At 43.4% G+C, this 15,515-nt stretch overlaps 1 protein-coding gene across 2 annotated transcripts in view; it reads left to right on the plus strand.

Moving 5' to 3' along the window:
• The first annotated feature begins 6,588 nt into the window (after window positions 1-6,588).
• rbm28 (RNA binding motif protein 28) overlaps window positions 6,589-15,515 on the plus strand; it is a 40,353-nt gene continuing 31,426 nt past the window's right edge. For both annotated transcript variants that reach the window (XM_080207578.1, XM_080207579.1), the window contains exons 1-3: window positions 6,589-6,753; window positions 10,666-10,809; window positions 13,158-13,252. In XM_080207578.1, the coding sequence (XP_080063704.1) occupies window positions 6,597-6,753; window positions 10,666-10,809; window positions 13,158-13,252 (396 nt within the window). In that variant the 5' untranslated portion in view covers window positions 6,589-6,596. The remainder of the gene's footprint in view (window positions 6,754-10,665; window positions 10,810-13,157; window positions 13,253-15,515) is intronic.

Raw genomic sequence — 15,515 nt, forward strand, 5'->3', positions numbered from 1 at the left:
TTGATTTGTTCAAACGAAGGTTTAAGTTTAAGCTTAATTTGTATTTCAGTGCTAAGGGTAAATAACTTTAATTTAGCAACATGTTAAACAAAGGTACTTGTAAGTCTGCGATTTTTAGTTTCACTTAAAACTTTGTCTGGATTAAAATTAATGTTTTATGAAGTAAAAACAATTATAAGCTTAAAAAAAAATTAAGCTGTTACTTAGCAAGCAGAGGTCCAGACAGAAAAACAGAAGTAGCTGAGTTTTCAGCTTAAAACCAGGTTATTAAGATGCAAGAAGCGTTCCACAGAAGTTGCCAGCACAGGCAGGACAATACACAGGGGTATGAAATCAAGTCCCAGAAGCTGAAGAACAGAAAGTTCCAGAAACCAAGGAATGAAAACGAGGGAAGTCCCAGGAATACTGAGATCAAAGGGACAAAGAACCAGAATCTGAACGAGGTACAGTTCAGCGAAGTCAAAGAAAAAGGGGCAGACAGAGGCTCCCGGCTGAAGACTGGACTGGGAGGTGCAGACTTGGAGACATCAGCTAGTAAGATGCCAGACATCTGTGGTAATCTTAATGTTGGTGACACCTTAACACAGCCTGGCTGGGTACCTGAGAGATCGCGTGGAAGCTTGAATGCACTTGACGATCCAGGGCAAAGAGATGTGAAAAGAGAAGTTGGATCCTTGGTGAAAGCTTTCAAAAGTCTTGTGTGGGAGAAGATTCCAAGTGTTTTCTTTGAGAGCGGAGTTTGGAAATATCTGTGTGAACGCCAGAGATCCAGTGAGACCAATTAGATAGGTTCTTGGTTGATAAGGGGATCAGGGGTTATGGAGAAAAGGCAGAAGAATGGGGATGAGAAAATAAAATCGGCCATAATCGAATGGCGGAGCAGACTCAATGGGCCAAGGGGCCTAATTCTGCTCCTATGTCTTATGGCTCATAGTGTGATAAGCATCTGGGGGGATTTGATTGAAAAATCCATTGTTGTGTTTGGTTTCAGTTTGTGGTGTGTCTGACCACAGTTTGCCTATCAATTTACATGAACTGTCTGCAGATACAAGGTATATTTTTGTAACCTGTGTGTTATCCTTAAAAATCTGTACATAACTAAGGGTATAACTGGGATGAAGGAGTGGTGTATTATAGTTCATCTTTTCTTGTTTAACAAATGTCCTATTCTTTAGTAATTGGCAATCCTGGTACTATGATAATCTACTTCGCTAAACAATACAAGTTCGGATCTATCAAGCTGGGTTCCATTCTGGGATCTGACAATAATATCAGATGGGATCACAACAATCTGTTGATATTTTGGATCGCATTAGCTTCCCCAATCGTTTCTGCTAAAGGTGGCAATAACTTGGAATTATATAATGGCTTTTAAGTCCTGGGCATTTCATGGCAAATGAAGTGGTCCAAAGTGCACAGTTGTAATGTAAAGAAATACAAAGCAGGTACTTAGCACGCAGCAAAGTTCCGCAAATAGTAGGGCCAAATAACTTGTTTTATTGATGTTGGCGAGGGCAAATAATGGTCAGAAAACTGGGGAGAACTCACCTGCTCCTCTTTGAATATGGGACATTTAACTCGAGAATGTTAGGGTCCTGGACCAAAACCCCAAGTATAATATGAAGCCAGGCTAGGCCCAAACAATTCTAATATTTTGGCATAAATATGAGGAAAGGATGTTTTGCTCCAGGAGTAATTTAACTGACAAATTAAGGAACTCTTATCAAAACAAATGTTATTCATAACAGCTTAATATAATACAAGCAAAATGAAGCAGCTTAACTTTTTAACCATACTAAACATGAAAATAAACAACTCTAATTTCTAATGTATCACTATTTCAGTTCCAAATAAACAACATTCCTCTTAGACTCAAATGTCACTTTAAATACAGTTAGCAAATACAGGCATACTCGCCACAAATTGCGTGTAGAAAGTGTTTAAGCTGGTAGAGAGACTTTGCAGAAAGCAGCAGCTTGTGGAAAACCTGACTTCAAAAACCTGAGCCAGCACTAAACTATTTTCTCTGCTCCAAACCTAACTCCTCACCTTCGCCAAATGACCCTGTGTACCCAAGCTTCCATTATTTCAATAAACAAAACCCAGAGGACCTTTTCTTTTGTAAGCAAGAGTCCACTAGCCCTCTCCTAAGTAAACACTACATGGTAAAATAATTATCCTTCTTTCCCAGTATCTGAGCTGCATTTCTACCAGAAATAACAACTGCCTGTAGAAAAATATGAACTTTAAACATTCTACAGGAACATAGAATATATCAATAGCAGTATCGTCCCATTGAAGACAAATGAAATTGGTGTATCTGGTAGTGCAACACCTCCTCCATTCAGTGTTACACTGGATTAAATGCTCAAGCCTCTAGATTGGCACTGAGACAGAGGTGAGACTGTGACCTATTGAGCCATGACTGACACTGAAGAGTTGCATAATAGAAGCTTTTTTTACTCTTTTGTGCCTAATGTTTTTCTCTCTACCAACTATTATAAGGAAAAGTTAAATCTAAAGGGAGTGCCTTAGGTTCTGTTTACTCTTCCCTTTTTGTATCAATACTAACTTCCCTGTAGCATGTGCCTCTTGTGCATGCCATACATAATTCCTATTAAACTTTAGCATATTTTGTAAACAGTCTCATGGGTGATCTTCCAGTAATATATCAAGAGTTTTTCATAATTGGTGCCAAATGAACCATAACTCATTAGGTACCAGATCATGCCTTTGTGTTACAAGTTTGCCAACGCTCCCAGGTTGGCTGGGCATCTACTGGAATCAGCATCCATCTCCCAGTGACGATTGAAAGCAATCTGGGGTATTCTAAGAAAATAAATTAAACCGGCTTTATGGTTCGTTACACCAATTGATAAGTTATCTTTTCCCTTAGGTTTCTTATATCTGTGAAACTCGATCACATTTGTTTCCACAAAAGGCAACTGTGAAGAAGGCTTGGTATGGGTGTGGGGAAGTTTAAAACTTCCCCACGCCCATAGTTTCAAGTTATCAACTTATAACCCATAGTTATCAAGTTTCTCCAAAGTGAGTTTCAGTTAGGTGTCCACAGTGGGAGCAGTAATTATGGCCAAGCCCACACCATACAGATCAGTGCTAGCTTGCCTGCTCTGGCTTCATGGTCACACCAAACCAAATGTGCTTCATGTCATTTGGCACCGGCTTACAGCTGAGGATATTTGTTTTTGTATAGTTTGTGTAATGACTTCAATCAGCCAATGAGGTTGGCCTATTGGAATATGAGCTCCCTGATTAAGGAGTAGTCCATGAGCCATGTCTATGTTATATGTTATAGGCTGCACAACCTTTTCAATTTCCTTAAAAACCTTTTATTGATGTTTTGTTTGCACTTCCGTCCCACGCTCCTAATCTATGGGCATCTAGTGCAGAGAGGGGCAGGTCGGTAGGATGATCTCCTCATGAACCTGCTCCTGGGCCTGGCGAGGCAAGCCATCAACAGGTCCAGGCAGTGGGCGATCGATGGCTTTGTCCATCCTGACTGTCTGCTCCTCTATCGCGGCTATATTCACAGCCAGGTGTCCCTGGAAGGGAGCATGCGGTATCTGAGGGCACAGTTGATGCCTTCTTTGCCTGCTGAGCACCACAGGAACTGGGGTGTATTATTGACCCCTTTAATCACATTTTAATTTGATGTTTTAAGTTTCCTTTCTGCTTTTTTTTGTGTTTTGGGTGGTTCTCCTCATTTTAGGGAGCAGCCCCTTTTAAGTTGTTCCTAAGTTAAGTTGATTTTGTTTATTTGGTTGGACACTAAAAGATGACCCTGATTAAGGAGTCAATTGATGGGAATCTTTTCCTTGTATTTAGCCAGGGCTGTCAGTTCCTCTGGCATTCTTGAAAGTAGACCGCTGACTGACAGCATTGTGTGTCCTGCTGTTGGATTTGTAAATGAAGGGATTTTGGTGAAGGGACTTCTGCCTCTGAAGACTTACTCCAGCTTGTATTTAAACAAAAAAAACCTGAAGTGGATTCTTCCGCTCACTGGTATCTCAGTAAATGATAATGGAACGCGGTCTGGTTTCATAGAACCAAAGGCACAGAGACAGGCCCTTTGGCCCAAACTGGTTCATACTGACCAAAATGCCCATCTAAGCTTACCCCATTTGCCTAGCTTTGGCCCATATCCCTTTAAACCTTTCCAATCAATGTTTGATGTATTATTGTCACATGTATTAACAGTGAAAAGTATTGTTTCTTGCACGCTATACAGACAAAGCATACTGTTCATAGAGAAGGAAACAAGAGAGTGCAGAATGTAGTGTTACAATCATAGCTAGGGTGTAGAGAAAGATCAACTTAATGCAAGGTAAGTCTATTCAAAAGTCTGACAGCAGCAGGGAAGAAGCTGTTCTTGAGTCGGTTGGTACATGACCTCAGACTTTTCTATTTCCCAACGGAAGAAGGTGGAAGAGAGAATGTTCAGGGTGTGTGGGGTCCTTAATTATGCTGGCTGCTTTGCTGAGGCAGTGGGGAGTGTAGACTGAGTCAATGGATGGGAGGCTGGTTTGCGTGAAGGATTGGGCTACATTCACAACCTTTTACAGTTCCTTGCGGTCTTGGCAGAGCAGGAGCCATATCAAGCTGTGATACAATCAGAAAGAATGCTTTCTATGGTGCATCTGTAAAAGTTGGTGAGAATTGTAGTTGACATGCCAAATTTCATTAGCCTTCTGAGAAAGTAGAGGCGTTGGTGGGCTTTCTTAACAATAGTATCGACATGGGGAGGACCAGGACAGTTTGTCAGTGATCTGGACACCTAAAAACTTGAAGCTCTTGACCCTTTCTACTTCATCCCCATTGATATAGACAGGAGCATGTTCTCTTTTATGTTTCCTGAAGTCGACAATCTCCTTTGTTTTATTGACATTAAGGGAGAAATTATTGTTGCCACAGTAGTTCATCAGATTCTCTCTCATTCCTGTACTCTGTCTCAACATTGTTTGAGATCTGACCCACTCTGATGGTGTCATCAGCAAACTTGAAAATCAAATTGGAGGGGAATTTGATCACACAGTCGTTGGTGTATAAGGAGTATAGTAGGGGGCTGCGCACACAGCTTTGTGGGGCACCGGTGTTGAGGAGGTGTTGTTGCCAATTTACTGTCCAAATGACTTTTAAAATGTTGTCTATGCGCTTGCCTCAACCATTTCCTCCGGCAGCTCATTCCAAATACTTATCACACTCTTTTTAAAAAGAAAGTTGCTCCTCAGGTTCCCATTAATTCTTTCCCCTTTGAAATTAAATCTATGCCCTCTAGTTCTTGATTTCCCCACCCCTGGGAACAAGCCTGAGTGCATCCATCCTACCTCTGCCTCTCATGATCTCATACACCTCTATAAAATCACCCCTCCGTCTCCTACGCTCCGAAGAAAAAAAGTCCTAGCCTGTCCAATCTCTCCCTATATCTCAGTCCCTTGAGTCCTGGCAACATCCTTGATCTCTTATGCACTCTAGTTTAATAATGTCTTTCTTATAGCAAGATGGCAAAAACTGAACACAATACTCCATGTGGCCTCATCAACATCCTGTAATAAAATAACTTCCCAACTTCTACACTCAATGCTTTAACTGATGAAAGCCAGCATGCCAAAAACTTTCTTCACTGCCCTATCTGCTTGTGACTCCACCTTTAAAGAACCGTGCACCTGAACTTCAAGGTCCCTCTGTTCCACGGTACTCTCCAAGGTTCTACCATACACTTGGAAAGTCTTCCTTTGACGACTTCCCAAAATGCAACATCTCTGTATTGAACTCCATTAGCCATTTCTCAGCCCACTTCCCCAGCTGATAAAGATCCTGCTGTAATTTTGATAACCTTTCTCACACTCTATATTACCAGCTATTTTAGTGTCATCTGCAAACTTACTGATCGTGTTTTGTACATTCTCATTCAAATCGCTGATTTGATCTCTGGTAACATTGTTTTTTCAATGGCTTAAAAGAAACAAGATGTGGTGGATCGGCCTGGAGGAGAGGCAGCTGAAGCTAGGCAGTCATGTGATAACATCTACAAATATATCCTGCCCGAGTTACCAACCTTCGGTCTGTATTATGCACAATATGCACAGCAGTAACTTGTCAATACTCCTCTGACAGCACTTTCTAAATCTGCCCCTACCAGGCAGAAGGACAAAGGCAGCTGATCCATGGGAACACCACCCATGCAAGTTCTGCTCCAAGCCATGCACTTGGAAATATATCACCGTTTCTTAAATATTGCAAGGTCAACATCCTGAAACTCCATGCCCAAAAGCAATGTGGCTGGTTCACTCACCAAATGAAAGAGTGCACTACTTTCGCAAGGACAATTAGGAATGGTCAATAAATATACAGTCCTACAAGAGTGAAGCCCACATTCTAGCAGCACAAATAATCCAAAGATTGCACTCGAAGTGTTACAATGCGGTGCAGGAAAAGTTACGTGATTTGTCAATATAAGTAGAAATGTGAGAATCACATAATGAGAATATGAAAAGTGGGGGTAGGAACGTTTCTCTCCCATCGGATTGTTTTGTTCCGGTCGGAGCAGTTAGACAGCCGCACATTGAATTGTCAAGATGGCCGCGCCCACGGGAGAGGAGCTGCCAGCGGTTCAGGGCCGTTTAACCACCGTGTTCGTGAGGAATCTCCCCGCGACTGCAGTGTCCGAGCGGCTGGAGGAGATTTACAGCGAGCTGGGGCCGGTCAAACACTGCTTCGTGGTGAAGGAGAAAGGTGAGGGGCACATGTGTCGGACGGGCCGCACGCTGCTCGCAGACGATGCGTTTCCGACTCCTGCACCGAAGAATCTTCCACCGACCGCTGCTCCAGGCTGGGCCCCCCTGCGCTTCCCTCCCGAGCCCCGCAGACCAGGGCCGCTTCTTCCAGCTCAAACTTTCATCGTTTCCTGAATCATGGGGAGGCAAAATTGGTCACTTGAACCAGGCTCATGGAATAACCACAGAACGGAAAAGGAGATTATTCGTTTCTATCCCAGCACTCGACAAATGCAATTTAGCTTAGCCCCCAAACACTCCGGGTCTAAGCCACGATTGAGTTTATCTTCATCACACTCCTCACCACGATCAGCAGGAAAAATGTTGGTCTTCTTGTCACTGGATCTTTTGCCACTCATTTTACGTAGAATTCCTATAGTGCAGTAGGATTCGGCCCATGAAGACTGCACTGACCACAATCTCATCTAGCCCCATCCTTGTAACTCCACATTTATCTTATTAATACTGATACTAAGAGGCAATTTATCATAGCCATTTAACCTAGCCCATACATCTTTGGACTGTGGGAGGAAACTCACACAGACACGAGGAGAATGTGCAAACTTCAGACAGTGGCCCAAACCGGACATCAAACCTGGGTGCACAGTTATGAGGTGGCAGTGTCACCTTTTTCAATTGGTGTCCCCTCTTCCTCAACAACACACTTTCTCGACTTTATCCACATGATTTTAAACATCTCTTGAATCTCCTCTGCACATTGTTTTCTCAAAGGAACACAACCACAACTTCTCCCATCAGTCCACATAATTGAAGTTCTTCAGCACTAGGACCATTCTTGTGAATGTTTTCTGCACCATCTCTAAACCCTTCACATTTCTTCCCAAAATTGGACAGAATATTCCAATGGGGATTGAACACTATATTTTGTGAAGATTTATCACAACTTCCTTTTTTGTACTCTATGCATCAATCTATAAAGCCCAGGATCCCATATGTCTTTCTAGTCACTGCCGCCTTCAGTTTGTACTCCTAAGTCTCCTTAGCCTTGCACTCCCTTTAGAATGGTACCTTTTATTTCACCTCTACTCGATCATCCTATTAAAATGTATCACAACATTTCTCCGCATAAAAATTAATCATGTGTTCACCCAATCTAGCAATCTGTCTGTTTCTGTTGAAGATTTTAAGTTTTATTTGTCATAATACTTTTGAGTTTTGTCACATTAGCAAATTTTGAAATTTGCAACCAAGCCTAGATCATTTATGCATATCAAGAAAAGTAGTGGACGTAATACCAACCTCCAGAAACACCATTTTATACCTTCTGAGAAGCAACTATTTACCACTACTGTTAGCTTTGTATCCACGCTGTTCTTTTGATTTCATGGTTTCAAATTTGCTGGTAAGCCTATTATGTGACACTTTATCACCTTTGGAGGATCACAGCAGCTGCACTAAGCTCATTAATTTACTGCCATGTAATCAAACATTGAACATGATTTGCCTTTAACAAATCTGTGCTGGCTCTCCTTAATTAATCCCTGCTTATCCAATTGACCATTAATTTTGTCTTGAATTATCATTTCTAAAGGTTTACCGGCCGTTGAGATTAAACCAATTGGCTATAAACCCTTGTTCAGAAAAGGGTACAAAATTTGCAATTCTCTGGCACCACCCATATTTTAAAACAAATTGGGAGGTTATGACCTCCACAATTTCTACTCTTCCCTTAGCATCCACAGATATATCGCTTCTAGTCCTGCTGACTCGCCAATTTGAAATATAGTCATTTTTTTCTAATAGTCTCTTTAATCAATTGTTAGCCCATCTAGTGGCTTGAACACCTCTTTCTCTACAACTTGGGCAGTGTCATCTTGATAATGACAGATGCAAAGTACTCATTTACTCGCTCAGCTATGTCCACCGCCTCTAAATGGATTATCTTTTTGACCCCTTATTATCCCTTCACTCCGCTTGCTACCCTTTCAAAATTTGTGTGGGTTTGGAAGGTGGGTTTAAACTCTCTGTTAATGGTGAGTGCCATAAACTTGTCACTGCCCTCGCCGCCGCGCCCCCCCCCAACAATTTTCTAGTCAATTCTTCATACAAAAGACAACATTTGTAACAATGCAGTACTCCCGCAATACTGCAGTGGGTTACATAAGAACATAAGAACATAAGAAATAGGAGCAGGAGTAGGCCATCTAGCCCTTCGAGCCTGCCCCGCCATTCAATAAGATCATGGCTGATCTGTTGTGGCTCAGTTCCACTTTCCCGCCCTCTCCCCATAACCCTTAATCCCCTCTCTTATCAAGAACCCATCAACCCGCTTCTTAAAAATATTTAGCGAGGCAGCCTCCACCACTTCGACGGGCAGAGAATTCCAGAGATTCACCACCCTTTGAGTGAAGAAGTTCCCCCTCAACTCCGTTCTAAACCGCCTCCCCTTTATCTTGAGGCTGTGCCCCCTAGTCCTACTGTCTTTTTTGAGCGGGAAGAGTCTCTCCACCTCTATCCTATCCATCCCATTCATCATCTTATATGTCTCAATGAGATCTCCCCTCATTCTTCTAAACTCTAACGAGTACAAGCCTAGTTTATTCAGCCTCTCCTCATAGCTCAATCCCCTCAACTCCGGTATCAGCCTAGTAAACCTCCTCTGCACTCCCTCCAGGGCCAAAATATCCTTGCGCAGGTGCGGCGCCCAAAACTGCACACAGTACTCCAGCTGCGGCCTCACCAATGCCCTATACAGCTGCAGCAAGACCTCCCTACTTTTATATTCAATCCCCCTCGCTATGAAGGCCAGCATCCCATTCGCCTTCCTGACCACCTGCTGCACCTGCAAGCTGGGTTTTTGCGACTCATGCACAAGGACCCCGAGGTCCCTCTGCACCGTCGCCTGCTGCAGTTTTTCGCCACGTAAGTAATAGTCCTTCCTACCATTCTTCCTACCAAAGTGGACCACCTCACACTTGCCAACATTAAATTCCATTTGCCATTTCCTGGCCCATTCGCCCAGCCTATCTAGATCCTTCTGCAGACTCTCCACACCCTCCGCACAATTTGCCTTTCCCCCAATCTTGGTGTCATCAGCAAATTTCGACACCCTGCACTCGGTTCCCTCCTCCAGATCATCTATATAAATGGTAAATAGCTGAGGCCCCAGCACCGACCCCTGGGGCACCCCACTAGTCACGAACCGCCAATCCGAATAGCACCCATTGACCCCCACTCTCTGCCTCCTATTTGACAACCAATCCTCTATCCACGCTAACACCCTACCCCCAACTCCATGCCCCCTGACCTTCTGCAATAACCTCTTGTGAGGTACCTTGTCAAACGCCTTCTGAAAATCCAGAAAGACCACATCCACCGGCTCTCCTCTATCCACTGCCCTAGACACATCCTCATAGAACTCCAGTAAATTTGTCAGACACGACTTCCCTTTAATGAAACCGTGTTGCGTCCGCCCTATCAAGCAATTCCCTTCAAGATGCCTCGCAATTTCCTCCTTAATGACGGATTTGGCAGCCAGCATAACGTGCTTACATCCTGAATGAGGATTGAACCCATAACCTTCTGACAAGTGAGTGCCAAGCTAACACAATGGCTGGCATTTTACAACCTCGCTCGGGTGGGACTTGTAAAATCCCCCAAGAGGCCCACAGAGAATTCTGTTCTGTGAGCCTCGGGCAGGCATAGTGGTAAAATTCCGGCCAGTGTAACGAAAACTGACCACTGACAATTTGCAGCCTTGTTGAGTAAGGACCTGCACAGACTGCTGGTGGAGCAGCCAACTCCCACTATATTGTACTGCTGTTGTATGTGTGCGTGTAACTTTGTGATTAGTCATTTGAGCAGAGTTCCTGATGAAGATCTTTGACATAATATCTTTCTTTTCCCCCAGGGAGTCAGACTTGTCGTGGTTTTGGGTATGTGACGTTTTCCCTCCCAGAAGATGCGCAGAAAGCTCTGAAAGAAGCGAAATTCTACGATGACCGGAAACTCGCTGCTTCTCTTGCCAAGAAGAAACTTTTAAGAAAGAAAGAGGGTAAGAGCTCCAGTAGCCTGAGCAGAGGGGGATTTCTGTCCCTTCATATGAGTTGCTGCTCAGTTAGGAAAAAATTGTAAATCCAAGCTGCAAGTAACCTGTGAGGCAGTGGATCAGACAGTGACTTTTCATCTGTAGGACTTTGGTTCAAATCTGACTAGGACAATTCAGTTTGACAGTCCTTGATTATTTGATTTATTATTGTCACATGTATTGGTATACAGTGAAAAGTATTGTTTCTTGCATGCTATACAGACAAAGCATACCGTACATAAAGTACATGGGGAGAACGAAAGGAGAGAATGCAGGATGTAGTGTTACAGTCATAACTAGGGCGTGTAGAAAGATCAACTTAATATAAGTTCCATTCAAAACCTGATGGCAGCGGGGAAAAAGTTGTTCTTGCGTTGGTCGGTACGTGATCTCGGACTTTTGTATCTTTTCCCTGTCAGAAGAAGGTGGAAGAGAGAATGTCAGGTGCGTGGGGTTCCTGATTATGCTGGTTATTTTTCCAAGGCAGTGGGAAGTGTAGACACAGTCAATGAATGGGAGGCTGTTTTGTGTGATGGACTGGGCCATGTTCGCAACTCTTTGTAGTTTCTTGCCTGTCTTCCCTGTCTGTTGCCTGTAAGGAGCCTACATGAAATCTATTTGTCAGTCTCAATCTATTTTCTAGGTAGCATGGATCCACAGCACATCAGCCTGTAACGTGGCACTGAACTGTATTCAGGTCTCAGGGAAATGGGAAAATGTCATGAGGTTAGTCATAGTGCTTTTTGTAAAATTAGAATCAGAGAGAATACAACAATGCAGAGATGGATGTATTAGTCTGTCAGATCTGAGCTAGTCTTTGTGTTTGTGGATGGTGCTGTAGCATTTGTTGGACTTGAGCAAAGGAAGCTTTACTTTACATTCAACCTGTGCCATTCTGGAAGTGCGTGAAAGGGAGGTGTTCAGTTTTCCAGGCTAGATACAGTGAGCATGCGATTAGTGATATTGGCTTTTGGATGATGGTTTTTCAATCTCCCTTGGAACCATACAGATCTGTAAGGCCAAAGACTGATTCATGGGCAGTGCTTCATTCACTGACCTCAGCTGAGAACTACTTGGACTGTTCCAATTGTCCTCACTAGCATCTGGGCTAGAGAGAGGCAACAAAGTGATTGTTCCTGCACGTGATGATTATTTATTGATTCTCCTTACTACCTTGCTTTAGAGTGCGTGTGCTTGTGTCAGGGTGCACTAGGAGTGAACAGGATTAAGCTCAATTGTTGTGTTCTCATAATTGAATAGTCTGTGACAATTGCTGACATGGTATCAGCTGACACTTTAAGAACTATATTCCAACAAGAATCAGCACCTTTAGTTTAGTGCAGGGGAATTGGATATACCATATAAGCTAGTCCTTCACCATGAACTTTGTATAGCATCAGTCCCTTCCTTATACAGTAACTGTGCTAAGTTCATGGACCTGCCTGGTCTTCCCTCTGGACCTTTCCATCACTGCTGACAAGAGTAGACAGTGACCCACTGGGGCCAGGAGTCTTCAGTTAATCCAGTTACTCTGGCATCTTGGAGCTCGGTTCAGTGAACTCCAACTTTGTAACTAGCAGTGATCCAGTCAGAGCTCCACTTACTTCAGATGAGGTTCTTCTGGATGCAGATGCCAGCTAAACAGGACACTGCTGCTTGTGCAGTCCAATCTAGGAAACTGCAAATCCACAGAACTTGCAGCTTGGAACCATGGCTTCAGATGTCTTCATTTGGGAAAATTTCATTCAACGTTACAGTAGTAATAATTTAGAAAGGAAATTTCCTACATGAAACTTACTGCTTATCTTAATGTGAAACTATTTTAATTTCAACTTCTCAGCAAATGGAATTCCAAATTTTGAAGTTTGTTTGAACAATATTATTTGACCTTCATTGGCTAGATTCATTTCTAGTCCTCAGTGTAGGAGTGAGAATCTCTTGTTCCATTGACTGAGTGTGCTGTGTGAGCTTGAGGTCAGCCTATAACCAGCACTTACAGAAAATGAGTTCATTGCACAACAAAACCCCCATATTTGACACATATTGGGTTTCACTTACTAACATAGCAATGAAGAGAGGTGTAAAGAGAATTCCTTCTGGTGGGGTAAGGTGCATTGTTGACTTATGGAGGGAGCTTTATTATGTATCTAATCTAATTTTGTAGCTGCCCTGGGATGTAACATGACTAGTGGTAGTAAAGAATAGAGAACATGAGGCATTGCCCATCTTTCATAGTCTGGTGGCAAACACATTCCTTCATAAACCCTTTCTTCCTGAATTCAGGAGCAGTTAATAATTCTGTATTTATTTTGCAGCCCCCAAGGAAGCTCCTAAAGTGAAAGTTAAACAGCAAACACTGAAGAAATCGCAGAGGAAAGCAAGATTGATTGTTCGAAACCTGAGCTTTAAGGTACTGAGTAGTCATCCACAGATTAACTCATGGTCTCAATATCAGTTTATTCATTCATGAGATGTGGCCAGCTTTATTGCCCATCCCTAAGGGCAGTTAAGAGTCAACACATTGCTGTGGATTTAGAATCACCTGTAGGCCAGATCAGGTAAGAAGGCAAATTTCCTTCCCTAAAGAACATTAGTGGACCAGAAGAGAAATTTTGCAACAGTATCTCCTGACTCCTCAAAATCTGTACACTACCCACAGAGAGTGTGATTGAACACTCTCCACATGCTTGAATGAGTGCAGCTCCAACAACATTCCAGCTCAGACACCATCTAGGGTAAAGCAACCTGTCTGATATTCTATCCGCTACATTTAAAATGCAGCCCTTCCACCAGTAATGGGCAGTGGTGGCAGTGTGTACCATGCACAAGATGCAGTCCAGTAATGCACCTGGCACAGTGGTTAGCACTGCTGCCTTACAACGCCAGAGACCCGGATTCGATTCTCAGCTTGAGTCATTGTCTGTGTGGAGTTTGCATGTTCTTCCCATATCTGTGTGGGTTTCCTCCGGATGCTCTGGTTCCCTCTCACTGAACAGAGACGTGCTAGTTAGGTGGATTGGCCATGCTAAATTGCCCTTTAGTGTCAGGGGGACTAGCTGGGGTAAATGTGTGGGGTTATGGAGATAGGGCCTGGGTGGGATTGTGGTTGGTTTAGACTCGTTGGGCTGAATGGCTTTTCCTGCACTATAGGGATTTTATGATTCACCTTGCCTTCTTTGACAGCATTTCTCAAACCTGCAAAGTCTACCACCTTGATGAACAAGGGCAGCAGGCTAATGGCAGCACCACCACCTGCAAGTTCCTCTCCAAGTCCCACACCATTCTGACCTGCAGATCTATTGCTATTCCTTGGGCGATGTTGGATCAATGTCCTGGAGCTCATTCCCTAACAGCACTATGGGATGTATTTACTCCATAAGGACTCAAGGGAAGTTGCCAGCAATGCCATGAAATCATGTATTTAAAAATAAGTAAATGAAACCACTCAGCAGGTCAGGTAGCATCTACACTCTATTCTTTGAATTGTGTTCAACTTCAAAGAAGCAACAAAAACTGCATGATCACAGCCTTTATGGGGCAATAGCAATGAGCAGGTTTGCAGTCTCCACTTCTGTGACCCCTACTCCCTGTCAGTTTGGTCTCTCCGGATGTTCCAGTTTCCTCCCGTGTTCTGAAAGATGCGCTGGTTGGGTGCATTGACCATTGCAGGCACCAGACTGTGGCAACTAGGGGAATTTCACCTAACTTAATTGCAGCGTTAGTATAAGCCTTACTTGTAAGAACATAAGAAATAGGAGCAGGAGTAGGCCATCTAGCCCTTTGAGCCTGCCCCGCCATTCAATAAGATCATGGCTGATCTGAAGTGGCTCAGTTCCACTTTCCCGCCTTCTCCCCATAACCCTAATCCCCTTGCCTATTGTGACTAATAAATAAACTTTACTTTAATTTTCCTGCACTCTGGAGATGGAGTAGGTTGTCTTTGTGATGCAAAGGACATAGGGCTGTAAGTTTAGCACAAAGTTAAATCAATCTGCAAAGTTGTGAACAATTTAGTTTGACCTGAGACAATAGTTTGGGAGGGGTGAATGAAATCAGTGGCATGAGTACGGTGCTTTTGACAAACAGTGAAGGTGATGGTTTCGGTTTCCCTAATGTTTAAGGTGAAAGCAATTGTTTTTCTTCCAGGACTTGGATGTCATTCAGCATTGATGTGGCGGAGGGGAATGGTGTGTTGTCAACTTTACCAAAGACTGCAGTGAGGATGAGCAGGGATAATATAACAGTTAACAAAAAAAAATTATTAGTGTCACAAGTAGGCTTACATTAACACAGCAATGAAGCTACTATAAAATTTCCCTAGCCGTCACACTCCGGCACCTATTAGGATACAGTGAGGGAAGATTTAGCATGACCAGTGCACCTAACCAGCATGTCTTTCGGACTGTGGGAGGAAACCGGAGCACCCGGAAGGAACCCATGCAGGCACGGGGGCAATATGCAGACTCCACACACAGTGACCTGAGCCTGGAATGGAACCCGGGTGCCGGTGCTATGAGGCAGCAATGCTAACTGCTGTGTCACCATGCCACCCATGTGACATTTAAACTTGTATCAGTGCTGAACCTGACAGAGTGATTCAAACGAGTGCAGGAAGCTGGGCAAGATTTGGGAGATGACAAGTGGTTCAAGAGCTTTGAAGAGGAAAGGAAGTT

The sequence above is a fragment of the Carcharhinus amblyrhynchos genome, chromosome 19, assembly GCF_965287045.1.
Source record: "Carcharhinus amblyrhynchos chromosome 19, sCarAmb.v2.hapA, whole genome shotgun sequence".
NCBI lineage: Eukaryota > Metazoa > Chordata > Chondrichthyes > Carcharhiniformes > Carcharhinidae > Carcharhinus > Carcharhinus amblyrhynchos.